Below are 13,836 nucleotides of genomic sequence, written 5' to 3'. Positions count from 1 at the left end.
AACAGATTCAGTAACACATATGAATATTCATTAATCTTCACTGTTTCTTGAGCAATGACTCACCATGTCTTTTAATCAATGCCTCAAGATGAGCAGATGAAGCTTCCTGTCTGTCTGCTTGGTGGCTTTCCACCTTGTCACGCAAAAGCTTCTTGGCTTCCTCAAAAAGAGCGATTAGTCGTCCTGGGAAGAAAAAAAAAAAGAAAGAAAAGGAAGTAAAGATTACACAAGAGAAAACATCCATTTACTACACAAGTTGGGCTTTTAGCGTAAACCATCACTAGGGTGACCACCTTCCTGTTTATTAGCGGAAATGCAGGATATGCTGACGAGGGGGGAGTGGGGATTGACACAGCACGATGAGAAATTAATTACAATAATTTAGTTTTTAACTTTTGGCGAGAGATTTTCTTTCGCAATATTTAGTCATCTCTGAAACAGGGAAACGGAGTAACTGATGCAAGTTGAAGTTTGCATACATATCTATGGAAACAAAATTATTTTATGCATCGCAATATAAAACAAAGTTACTGATGTCAATATAAAAATTTGGCAACTCAAAAAATAGTCACTCGCAAAACAACTGTGGCTTAGTGAGTTTGTGTGTTCATTTCTCAGCAAATTGACTGCTCAGTTAGTTTTCTGCACTTCATGGCATCACATTCTTATGTGCTGTATTATCAAAGCTACTGAGCAGTAGCTTTGATAACGAAGTAAAATAGACCACTAATCCACCACCAAGTAAAATAGACCACTAATCAAATATAAGAAAATGTCTTAATATGTTTTGTTGTCTCAATGTTCCACAAACACCAGCAGTTTCTATTACACATATACTTTTTAAACACCCGTGGCAAGTAAGGCAATATCGACACCACTATGCTGGATCACTTAGAAAGGTGGGCATTACATTTGTGACAAATTGCTATCAGAAATTAGCTGATTTGCTGAACCCACCATGTTACTTAATAATTTAATCACTTTAGGACACATGTTATTTAGAATTGAGCATGTCAGTATTTGGTAGAATATCTTGCAGGAATTCTGAGACTAGCCTTCCAATCTCGAACACCATTTGCTATGCACACCTCATTGGCCACGGGTCTAAAGGGACTGACAACTGGCCGGAATGTGCGATTAGATCCTGGTGGGAATGAAAAGACCATGAATTACAGTGAGTGATTCAAGCATCCTTTTTTGCGATCTGAGTAGGATTCATATTTTCAAATCGCGTTAAAGTCACAAAAAAACGATATGTCGCGCAGCCTAGTCGAAGAGCCTTGAAGCTGGATCATGAAGTCGTTCACTTTGCTGAACATAGTTTGATGCTTTCATGCGCACCATAATTAGTGCTAAAAATTAGAGGGTATATTATTTCCAACCCCGCTCTATTCTGTGCTGCTTATGAGGTAAAAGGAGTTGCACGCTGAGAATCAGCGCTGCCTTTGTGGCAACTAGTGAAACATGTCAAGCCGCGGCGCATGCGTGGCAAACCACCGCGCACCAACACAAACCGCTCTCACGTGCACCTCCCACTGTTTGCAGCATGTGTTGCGTGTACACGACTTCATATTTCATAAACTGAAAAATTATTGTTTCACGGTGTTTTGCGCGTTACCAATTCTGTGATTAGAGACTCTGAGCGGTAAGCTTTCCGTTGCACTAAAGAAAATGGGTACCATAAAGATTGGTTGTCAGTCCCTTTAAAATTTCCTAGCTTACCATTCCTACACCTAAATTACAGCTACAAATAACTTCTGCTGTGCCTTTCCTTGACCTCAAATGGTTACAATTAATAAAAATTAGGACCCCTAGGTTTCCCCTTTTTATTCACTAAATTGCCTGTGACAGATAGCTCTATCCTGTCATTTCTGTTAGATTTCTAAAAAAGGCAGAAATGAGCTTTATGATGACCTGCAATAATCAGCCATAATTATTCACTTTTGGGCATACATTCTAATTTCAAAATTGAAGCCAACAAGTAGTGAAGCCTTGTCTGCTTAGGAGAAATATGAAGACTAGCACCACTTTTGAGATATTTGTCCTTAAAAAGCAAACAAACAAATAAAAAACAATTAAATACACTAACATTCTAGTAGGCTATTTTTCCAGTGAGCCTCTAGCAGTACTAGACAGATACTGCTAAAGTGGTGCCAGCCTTGGGGTTTCTGCTAAGATATGACTATGCTGCTCAACTTCAGTTTTGAAATTTAAATGTTCACCACAGTGAATTATAAAATTCATTAGTGAATATTTTTAACTTGACAGTGGGGCATGTGATTTGTCGTGCAAGTACGTAAATTGGCAGAGCCGGGATGGGGTGTTAATTAGTATTCGTTAATTAACTGATAATTAGCATTACCATTAACAGATGTCTGATGCACTACACAGTTTACTTTTGAAGCAACGTTTTTTCCCTCGGATATCCTGTGTAAGATTTTTTTGGGTGTTACCTAAAGTGCCCCGTATATCATGCACGCACACAAACAAGGGGGGAGGGGGGCGGGGGCATTGATGAAAATCTTGGTGATGCCCCTAAACACATGCATATGCTTGCGCAGTAATAAATAGGCAGACGGTGGGTGGGTTGCTTTTTGCATTATGCAGCCGCTGCTTGCGTCTTTATGTATTGTTCAGTATATTCTACTTAACAAGACTGGCAACTCTCCACACTGCTTTTTCTTTATTACGCACCTAAGCCAAGAAATAAGGCTAGAATGCGACTCCTGTGCGAGCGCCACTTGTGAATCTCGGGCGCGCTAGGCCGCAACGCGCGTAAGTCCGAGATGACGGCGCGCGGAGAGAGAAGGATCAAAAATGGCGGCGACCCGCCGTCTGCAACAGCCGCCAAAATGCGCCCAAAGAGCAGTCACGCGCGTGCCAAGATGGCGGCCTTTGGCAACAGCGCGCGCGCGTCTAACGAGGATAATAGGACTGATAAAAAAGCTGCGACAAACAGCGTGCTGCGCCGCCACCAACAGGGCGATCGATGGCCCGCTTGCCTTCTAATTTCATGTTAACGAAGGCGGGCCAATCCAGGCTGACAACGCGCCCATGACGTCACGCGACCCCAGTGCAGTAGGCTGCAATTCCGCATGCAGAGGCGAAATGAGCAAGAGAAGCCGATCGATCGCGGAGGGGGAGGCAGGGGGGGGGGGGGTTCGTAAACAAAAGGCGTGCAGCGCTTACGGTGCTCCTGCTGCAGTCCGTACAGTTTGAGCTTGTTGGCTTCGTGCTGGGCCTTCTTCTTGAGGCGGCAGGCGCGCGAGGCCAGCTTGTTCTTCTCCTTGCGCGACTTGTGCCGTGCATTGAACGGCAGCTCGCTGACAGGCGTTAGCTCGTTGATGATACGGCCCAGCTTCTTCAGTTCCATACCGATGTTGTAGAGCTTGCGGGGGTTAGGCGTCAGATCGTTGCCGTCGCCACGACGCGCTTTACCCGCGTGCTTGACGCCCTCGAGCTGGCATTCGGGACTGAACACAGGATCAGTCACGTCATGCAGCACGTGCGGATCGGCCGAGTCGCGCGCCATGGACAGGCGCGGGCCCTTGGGACCCTTTGCCTGCACGTTGTACTGCCAAAAGTAGCGCTTCTTTTTCTTCTGACCGTCCGGCGATCCCGGCTCGACGGCCTCCTGGCTCGCGTGCGACTCGGCGTCTGACGTGAGCGCCTCGTCAGAGTCCTGGCTGCTGAAGCCCTCGTCCATGGACAGCTGGCTCAACTGTGACTCGGGTGCCGAGCACGAAAGCCGCTCGGCCAGGATGCGCGAGCGCGGTTTGCCGCTCACCGGCACGTCGCTTGGCGCTGACTGGGCCGCCGGGCTCGCCCGCACAGGCTCGACCTGAGCGAGCACGGCACGCTGCAGCACTGGCTCGGCGGAGACCTGCTGCAGTGGCGGTGCTGGCGGAGGCGCAGCGAGGCAGGTTGATGCCGGCAGGCTCGTAGAGAGGACAGGCGTGAGGATCTCGGTCTTTACAGGCCGCGCCAACAGGTCGGCCAACTGAGAGGGCGCCGTGAAGCTGCTCCAGCTGGCCTGTTGCTGAAAGTCACGCAGGATGTCGTTAACGTCCAGCCCGTCGAGGCCGGACTCGTCGGCGTTCAGCTCGGCCAGCGTAGGATCTTTGAGCGGCGGAGGCTGCTTGTCGGGCTTCAGCATGGCATCCAGCTTGCTCAGTTCGAAGTCCATGCCCCAGAAGGAGGGGCTCTGGTCGCCCGGCTCGTTCTTGTCGGGCACTCGCGAGTACGGGTCATCGGCCTCGAGCTCCCACAGGGCTTCGGCCAGGTCGGCCTTCTCTTCCTTCGGTTCTGGCCCGTACAGCCCCGCCTCCTGCGCCTCGAAGCTGAGGCTCTCCACGGACAGCCACTGGTCCGGGTCCACGCTGCCCTCGAGTTCGGGCAGCCGCAACGGGTCCTGGACAGTGCGCGGGGCGGCCGGCGTCCAGCCGCGCGCTGCCGCCCACTCAGCCGAGCCCAGCATGGCTGGCGGGCCCAGCCCCAGCGCAGAATCTCGGGGAACCTCCAAGGCTGCGGCTCGATCTGCAACGGAATGGGCACAGCTTACTTTGGGGATGCACTTGCAGAGCACTCGCACACTGAGCTTGTCTCACCAACTCGACTGACCATAATTATGCGCTCACATAGACAGGAAGTGGCGATGAACACACGCTACTGGGGTCTAAATTAAACGTTTGCCTCGAAACAAACTTGGTATATATTTATTTCTTTATTATACGGCAGTTTTCTCTTTCGGAGTGAGTTATACAAGTTCAGTGACAAACCAAATTTGCACACAGAAGCCAGCAATGCAAGTTGAAATTAGCGTCACAGACCGTAAAAGCAATTAAATGGAACTCGTACTCGACACAAATAATACCTCAGTCGGCTCCATCACTACGCTATTTGTCAGTTTACTTCGTTTAGCCACAGTTTTCTGGAAATAGTGAGCGCTTTTAACAATTTATTCTAGAAACAAAACGCATTATTAACATGTGATAACATTCCCTCGTGACATATCCAGATCATATAACTGAAATATGTTTGCTATACCATCGTTATAATGCCGTTTAACTTGGGAGCTCGGTTTAGCAGAGGCGAGGAATACGCGTGTTGACAGCTCAAGAGCACATGAGTAGACTGAGCGTTCTTTTTTTTTTTTAACGAGTAAAAACAGGTCGGCCGAAAACGGTTGCAGATTGTCCAAGAAATCGCAACGCGACGATGATGAAACCACCCCGCAGACATGCAGGGGAAGCGGTAGAATTGATGCCTGTCCCTAAAGTGTCTATTAAAAAAATTAAAAAAAGAAACGACAGGCTTTTATTGGTTGATTATTGTATCGATTAGGAAGTTGTCAACAAGTTTAGAAGTATCATTGTCAAGTACTACTGACGAATTGACTTGCGTAATTCCGGGCCCCGAGAGAGTAGCGGTACCATACCAATGCTTTGAAAGGCATCACGTGCCAAGTACTACTTACAAATTGACTTTTGTGTAGTTCCGAGCCCCGAGAGAGTAGCGATACTCTACCAATGCTTTGAAAGGCGTCACGTGCCAAGTACTACTTACAAATTGACCATTGTGTAGTTCCGTGCCCCGAGAGAGTAGCGATACCATACCAATGCTTTGAAAGGCATCACGTGCCAAGTACTACTTACAAATTGACTTTTGTGTAGTTCCGAGCCCCGAGAGAGTAGCGATACTCTACCAATGCTTTGAAAGGCGTCACGTGCCAAGTACTGCTTACAAATTGACCATTGTGTAGTTCCCAGCCCCGAGAGGGTAGGCATCACGTAACACGCGGGACCGCGCTTTCCACGTGTTATCACCGGGATCGACCGGTAGTAAACGGCGAATTAAAGAAAGAATATAATCGACCCAAATGACACATTACATCATCCAGCCCTATTTACTATTATGAAGAGACATCCACACACAATAATTGAAGCTAGCTGGCAATAGCTTCCGGAAGGGGCACAAACGAGGAGCCAAAAAAAAAAAAAGTTCTTAGCGCAGGTGCCTGAAGTAAGAAGACGTATAAATTATCACGAAAATAAAACAGCAAGAGGAACGCGTGCTTGTGCGGAAAGCAGCTTACCTTCAGCAAAAATAAATAAAAAGTACGCTATAAACAATAGCTTGACCGGCTACTTGGACTTGAACCACGGAAGAGTCATGCAGTTTCACTATTGTGTACGGCGACGGCTAATAAGTGCTTAGCCGAGGCCTCTAGTTTTTGAAACCACAGGCAGTAACAGGCATTTTAGGATATTAGGCACATAAAATAAGTTTTATATTTTCCTTTAGCTTTTGTGAGAGCACGCAGGCTGTTCGTGCACCTACCCCTGCATTTTCTGTAATGAGGAGGAAAATATAACTTCTTTCAGAATGCGCGAGCCACCCTTCAGAGCACCTTTTCGATAATAATGAAATGGCGTACGTACCTTGTCACTAGATAAAAGTGTCGCGGCAGCTGTCTGGTCTGATGTCGCGGTGATGTCACAGTGCAATTTTACCGATACGCCCGCACTGGTGAGAAAAAGAATGCCTGGAATTCTCTTTCGCAAAAGTGGCCCTGGATTTGACAAGTCCCGTAAAAAATTCCTTTGAAGCGTCGACTCTCGGGGGATGCTCGCGATTTTTCCGAGTGGGTATTTACTTAAGGTTGCCATCATCATCGTCATGTCGGTGCGCCCGCTACTCGGTCACTAAGTCAACCAAAAGCTAACCAATTAGGCACAGTTTAAACAGACGAGGTTAGACAACCGGTAAGCATCAAACGACGCACAGTTTAGTTATCTCCACAAAGCGTTATTTCAATCGTTAGTTTGAAAATCGAGCGAATACTGGCAGCCTGCCAAGTTGATACAAACTGTACACACCCGTAAGCAGTGCAAGGAACACCGAGCTATCGTCAAGCGGCGATTACACCTAGTGTACAAATGAGGGCCAGTATGTATCGAGCAGCTTGCCGGTCAAATAAGCGGCCATTAATGGCTACTTATTTAGAACGCGAAGGGGGCAATGCTCGTGTGGGTTACTGCGACTGTTCTTGCGTCAAGTGAAACTTTGGAGCAAAAGCTCGGTTCAAGTGAGTCGCTTGACCAGTGAGTACAGAACGGATGATCGCAGCGATAAAGAAAAATAAGCCTTCATTCAAACAGAAAACAAACTGTATGTGTGCATTTTCGCCCCTCCCCCCCCCCCCCCCCCAATAAAAAAAAAACAGTAGTCCGTAATTTTTGCGCTTGGACTTTGAACCGGCTACTGCGTTGAAAGTCAACAGTCACAGTACATGCTCCTAGTATTGAAACAGCCAGCCACGACCGCGCTCGAACACTGCAACTGCGTCCAACAGTGGCTAGACTGAGATGATTGGCCATCGCAGCCGCACTGGGATTTCTTGTGCTTCCGAATTCACGCCAGACGTTTACACGAACAGTGCAACAACATTTATTTTATCGTCGATGTTGTCCTTCGCGACAACCAAAATGAGGTACTCGGCACCAAGTACACTCTCACCTTCGACAAAACAGCACGTTTTCACATCGCAATCTAGGAAACACGGTATTTCCAGCAGCAACAATCCACACGTGGACCTCCTTGCCGCCGCCATCTCTGCCAGTGTTGCCTAACTTTGCAGCGCCCCCTCGATTTAGTTTTAGGTGCGAATAGACCCCTTCCGAACTAAAGATTTTTCCCTGCAGGGAAAAATCTAGGGACTTTATTCCGAACGATTGGCATATACGTCTGAGAAGTTTTTTTTTTTTTCGGTCTCTTTTTTAGCATAGGCAGGGCCACAGGCGCAGACAGAAGAGAGGGGAGGGAAAGGGGGGTCAACCCCCCCCCCCCTTCTGTCAGTTTGCATGTGTGCATGCAGAGGAATGTAGAACACGTGCATATATGAACATACGCACATACACCCCACAGTAAGACTTTGGTCTGGGCGAGTTGGTTCATAGCAGTGGGAAGGCACAGCGCAACTGAGACAATGGACAAGAACACGCAACACAAACGAGCGCTGACTTACAACTGGATTTATTTTGCAACCAACTGCCTTATAAATGCGCGTAAACTTGATAAATGACACATCGGTAGTCAAACAGAAATGATCGGGTTTCTTTTTTCTTTTGGTTTATCAACCGCGATATACTAACAACCTGATTTTTGCTCTTTCCAAGAGCCAATTGACCAACATACCAAGCAAACAAAACCCAGAAATGGACACTTATCAACACATGGCTAGCAGCAATATCACAATGCTCACAATGGTACAATTATTTAACCCGCTGGCGCAAGAAGAAAAAAAAGAAAACAAAAAGTTTACGCGCATTTATAAGGCAGTTGGTTGCAAAATAAATCCAGTTGTAAGTCAGCGCTCGTTTGTGTTGCGTGTTCTTGTCCATTGTCTCAGTTGCGCTGTGCCTTCCCACTCCAATACACCCCCCCCCCACCCCTTCTAGGTGACTAGTGGCGGGGCGCCCACTTCCCCCTGCCCACCCCGTGCGCACGCCTCTGCGTTGAACGCCAAGTAATGGCCTGCTCTAAAATGCAGCGAAGCGAAGCGACGGGCTCTCTCAATCGCGATGGAAAAGAAACTTGCTCTGATATGTGTGGCTCGATCGCAAGCCTCGTCGCCAGCTGCCGATCGTCCAGAGACTCTTTCATCACGTTCAGAAAAGAAAGACCCAACACAGCTGTGGAGAACGGAATATTAACAACGACGATTTAGGCTGGCTCAGTACAAAAAGAGCGGCAGATTATCCTGCGCGGATGGAAAGGATGCGTCAACACGGTCGCCCTCTCCCAACATGGCTGCAAGGGCTAGGAAGGCCCCGTGGTCAGACACGTGCTCCGAGTACAAACAGTGCAGCAGCTGCAGAGCCGCGGCTACGACAGAGCCCGCAGCGCCGTCAAGGGCACCTGTTCCGCCGGGCGGGCATCCTCGGCTCGGAAACAAAAGGGCTCCCCGTGAAGCACGTGCTCAGCGACCTCGCTTTAGCCGCTCACGGCCGGCGGCAATGCGTCACCTGCGAGAGAAGCCGTGTGACGCAATCCTCGCGAAGACCGCCGGCTCAGGGCGGATCCGTCGTCGCCAGACCGACGCGCACCAGGCGCAAACAAGGTCCCGTTATCAGCGGGGATTCCTTTTCACCGCCCCGCAACAGCTTCCCTTCGAACGAGGCGCAAACAAAGCCCACGTGACCATTACGGAAGAGGGTCGCAAGGAAGTTGGGTTACAACTTCACCCATCGGCACGAACGCGAGGCTAGCGCGGATTTGTTTCTGTTCAGATACGCAGCGTTCATTCCAGAAGTGTGTCCTAAAAAATGTATACTCAAATACCATACTTTTTAAGCAGTGGCGGCTTAATAAATGGCTGAAGTCAAGCTGACCTTTGAGCAAGGAAACTTTTGAGCAAAGGAACTGCTACTGGAAGATTGAGAACATAAGTGAAGTGCAGACAGTTCAGAACGAAGTTTAAGAGATAAGTACGAGGAAGAAGGAAGTGTTCAGAATACCCAGACGGACAATTCCGGAAGACCAGGAGAGAGGACATCTTTTAATAAAGTTGTTCTCTCTTTCCACAGCGCCCAACAAGAGAAGTCATCGAAAGGTTTCGGCAATGCCAAGAGACAATCGGTTGGCAAGCACCTTGTGAGAGAGGAGTTCCAAAAACGAACTGTGTCAGGATGGCCAACAATTTGGCCAAGAAAATGGCCAACAATTTGAGCACTTTCGATAAATGGGTGTTTCTATATTTGTTCGCGTTTTTATGAATTTTGAGATTTTTCCGTATCATAATATTTAGTGCTACAGTCATAAAAAGAGCGTATAGTTTACCGGGACACCCGGCATCAGCCTAGAACAAAGTCTGCCGGTAATTTGAGAAGTGATTATCCCCCCCCCCCCCCCCCCCAGGATTCTTTTGGACAGTGAGAAAAGGGAGAAGGGCGGAGGGGGAGTGGGGGGGGGGGGGTCGAGCCAACGCCACCCAGAAAGATAACTGGTCGAGCGCGCAGGTGTTTCCCCCCTGCCCCGTACATGACGCTTCTGCATATATCGCGTAACAAGGTAATGCCAAATGTTGAAGAAAAACAACCCTCCAATATTGAAAGGCGAAGGAGGAGCCAAAGGGGGTTTCCCCGTTGCGTGACGTGCGCTGACTGCTTTCGTATTTTCATTAGCTTCCACTACTTCACCGTCCTCTCACTTTCCTGCAATTTTTTTTTCTCCTTCGATATTTTTTTTTTCTTCAGAAGACCTCGCCTTATGCAGGAGGAAAGAGACAGAAACGAAAGAGGCAAAACAGGAATCAATGCCGCACAAGTCACGAGAAGTGACAGAAAAAGAAAAGAAAACAGAAGTAAGCTAACGAGGAAAAGCAGCGAGACCACCGCAGTTAAATTACAAATTCGAGAAGCGAGAAACACCCGAAAGCAAACAAATCGAAAAAGAACGCACGGAAAAGAGCCAGAATATATATCCATATATAAAATGCAGTGGTCGCGAATTCCCCAACGGCGCAAGAAAAAAAAAAGCCAAATGAATGCAACACAGACAAAAAAAAGAAGAAAAAAAAAACAAAGAACGGAGGGAGGGCCCCAGCGCTTTTTTTTTCCCCTTTTCGTTTTTTTTTTTTTTTTTGCGTGCGTGCGTGTGTGTTAAGTGCATGTCTGCGCGACCTTAGCATTGGGTCTTTCCATTTGTTTTGTGTTGTGCGGCGCCCTTGGCATCGCTGGCGGACAACTATCTGGTGATGGCCAAGGAAATTGGGCCGCTGCCTTGTGTAGGGAAGAGGGCAGCGGGAAAGGCGGGGGCGATAAAGAAAGCAGTAAAAAGGTGACAAAAACGAAACCCCGTTTCAGAATTCTTGCTCGGCATGAACGTCGATATATTGTTACAATATATATATACCATTGCAAGGTCAGGTTTCTGCTATCAGCGATGAACTTGAACGCTGGGGCAGTTTCAGCGCGAAGGAGAGCACATTATTGTGCACAGACCACTGTCTGCACATAAACAGCGCGGCCGTGGGAAAGGGAGCCCTGTATTGTGTTTTTGTCATCGAAAAACACCTGGCATCTGCAGCGTCTGGGGAGGGGAAAAATAATGTCATCGTGACATTTCCGCCACCATCTGGCGATAAAGGTCAAGGATGGTGAGTCAGCCTCGTAAGCACAATAACATGACCGCGAAAAAAGTATATGGGACGATACACAAGAAACGTATTCAATCGCAAACGTGGCACACAACAATGCAACAGCACCACCGAGTACGTCCTACACGCTCGCCGCGAACCCAACTGCCCATCAAACATTATCAACACACAAATGGGGGGTGCAAACAAGCAATTATTAACGTCACATAATACGTGCGAGGAAGATCCGCACATGCACTCCTTGCATCCGCATTTTTTTATTGTCTCCAGTAAAGAAAGTGAGGAAAAGAAAGTGAATTTCTGAAAAACGACACGTAGAAATTGCAGAATATATGATCACGAGCCGGCAGTGGCAATCTAACCTGTCATAAACATGTCTCCCGTCACTAAAGAGCACGCATGAAGGCCTACGCGTTACCGTAGCCTTAAAGCGCTCCCTATAAAGCCCTTTGCTAAACTAAGAATTTTAATACGTTTTCTCACACTGCAATACTTGCATGCGCCCCTGAACACGACACTGCAGACTAAATCACCTGCTTTGCTTATTAAAAGCTATATTAAGTTGATTTACAAGAGTCGACATTCACTTACGGTGAAAAACTGGCACAACCGAGGAAATGTCTGTCTCCAAGCGAAATTTGTCCCATCATTAATGCAGGCCAGCTGAGAACGCGCGCCTTTACAAGCGGTGTCACTGAACACGTTGCGGCATCTCATTTCACTTCTGCTCTGCCGTATCATACCTAACTATGTTACCATTAGAAGGGAACATATTTTAGCAAACGACAGGCAAGAACAAAACGAACGGTGATTGCCAAGACAAGCGCATGAAAAGTGTCGCACAAGCGGGCGCCCCAAGCACACCCCATTCCAGCATCGGCCGGATTCGTGCATTGCGCAATATGACCTTGAGTTGTGTTTCTGTTTGGCGCCCCTCTTCCGCTTCTGTTTGGCGCCCCTCTTCCACGCAGGAGAAAAAAGCTAAACAAAACGGATGAATGAAATTGGGTGATATAGCATCACGGGTGAAAGCTGAGCGATAACGCACTGGCCAGAATCCGAACGCGGTTCGCTCAGCCTTTCCCGCAGAGCACTCATGCGGCACGCGGCCAACAGACGGCATCATATCCACTGCGCGCCTTGGACATATCAAGAGCAGGGCCGAAGCCAAGGCCTTGCTAGGGAACGCGCATAATCGTGCGCGCAGCCTTGACAATCAGCGCGACCGGGACCCTACTCGACGGCTGCAGTTTCCGCACGCTCTCTCGGTTGGCGGCGGAGACAGGTAGCAAAGGCCCAAATGAGTACGAGGAAATAAATGGGGCCGTCCTTGGGGCACAGCTGACCTTCAAGGCGGATTGTGATGTAGGCAGAAAGGATGTTGATCCACGAGTCCTTTAGGAAAGCCCCTCGTGGACACCGTGCGCGCGATTACAACACACGATCGGCCTCGCTAGCTATTGCAGGAAGTGCTGTAGTACACACTTATCAGTTAGGCCTCGAGAAAAACGTGACGGATGATCAAGATCAAAAATAGCATGTTGTTATGCGGAAGAAAAAAAAAAACCGGAAATAAACAACAGGTGATGAGTGATGAAACCGGAAAAGAATATAAGAAGAGCGCTGAGCGGCTAGTTTCACGGTAGCCACACACACATGTACGTACAATGTTTCAAGTCCGGGCAAAATTGCGTAATCGCGCATCTCGTCGAGGGAGACCCCTTCCGTGTACCTCGTGCAGAGGCTCGCGACACATGAGACAGCGCGTTCGAGAAACTTCCAGCGAAGTCGTTTTCGAGTTTTGTCATCCAACGATTGACAGATGACAAGCAGATCACGTTGCACTAAACCTCTATCGCTGACCATTTTAATAATTAAACTGTTGACAAACACATGCAGCCTGCAGTAGACGCTGAGCGCAATACAGCCAACACCGTGTTACGCCAAGAGCACATTCTGCACTGACGGTAAGCCTTTCACACAATCGGAGCAGACATGACAGAACAGAGAGCTGAAAAAACAGATTGCAGCGTTGTAAATAGTCATAGAGTCCTAATGAGGCTAGGTTTTGGTCAAACTCGCGCAACCTAGCATAAGTGATCGGATGTCACAGTCCGTAAACGACAGTATAATACAAGACGCCAGTAGCGTTGAGCACAGGTACACTTACGGCAGTTCACCGGGGCCTTCAGATGATTTTCTTCACAAGAAATTCGTGGCAGTCAGTCGTTTGCACTCGTACGAATGTCGCGTAGCTTCCAGTAGCTGTTGGTACCACTTACAGCAGCAATTAGTTCTAAAAACGCACCGTATTTCGAATTAGTTTCCACTCGGTCAAGATTTGTTTTGGTTCTGTAGCTCACAGCAATCACATGACTTCTTTCCAAATCGTCGCAGCTCAGCCAATGGGGGCTCTCGCTTCCAGGAATTGCTCCACGATGGCTCCACCTTTGCGGGAGAACCTTGGGAGAATATGGAGTCATCTGACTAGTGTTCAAGGGCTGCTGAGGATTACATTGGGCGACGAAACCATTGTTTCTGACACTATACACTCAGACCCATTGCGTTTTAGCTCACAGTAAGAGATAACCTATTTTGAGACTCTATTTTAGCGGATTATTTGCGAGCAAGTTTTGTAAACAATGTACTACAGCAGTCGTGACGTCATGAGGTGACGT

At 48.0% G+C, this 13,836-nt stretch overlaps 1 protein-coding gene across 1 annotated transcript; it reads right to left on the bottom strand.

Moving 5' to 3' along the window:
• Nucleotides 1-63: 63 nt before the first annotated feature.
• LOC119379227 (uncharacterized) lies at nt 64-13,673 on the bottom strand (the record flags this gene model as incomplete). The annotated part of the gene is given in 3 exon segments (XM_037648458.2): nt 64-183; nt 3,190-4,536; nt 13,329-13,673. Coding segments are annotated over 2 exon segments (1,408 nt in total), but the record flags the coding sequence as incomplete, so codon positions are not given.
• Between the last annotated feature and the right edge of the window lie 163 nt (nt 13,674-13,836).

The sequence above is a fragment of the Rhipicephalus sanguineus genome, chromosome 1, assembly GCF_013339695.2.
Source record: "Rhipicephalus sanguineus isolate Rsan-2018 chromosome 1, BIME_Rsan_1.4, whole genome shotgun sequence".
Lineage (NCBI taxonomy): Eukaryota > Metazoa > Arthropoda > Arachnida > Ixodida > Ixodidae > Rhipicephalus > Rhipicephalus sanguineus.
This window is presented reverse-complemented; position numbering and strand designations above follow the sequence as displayed.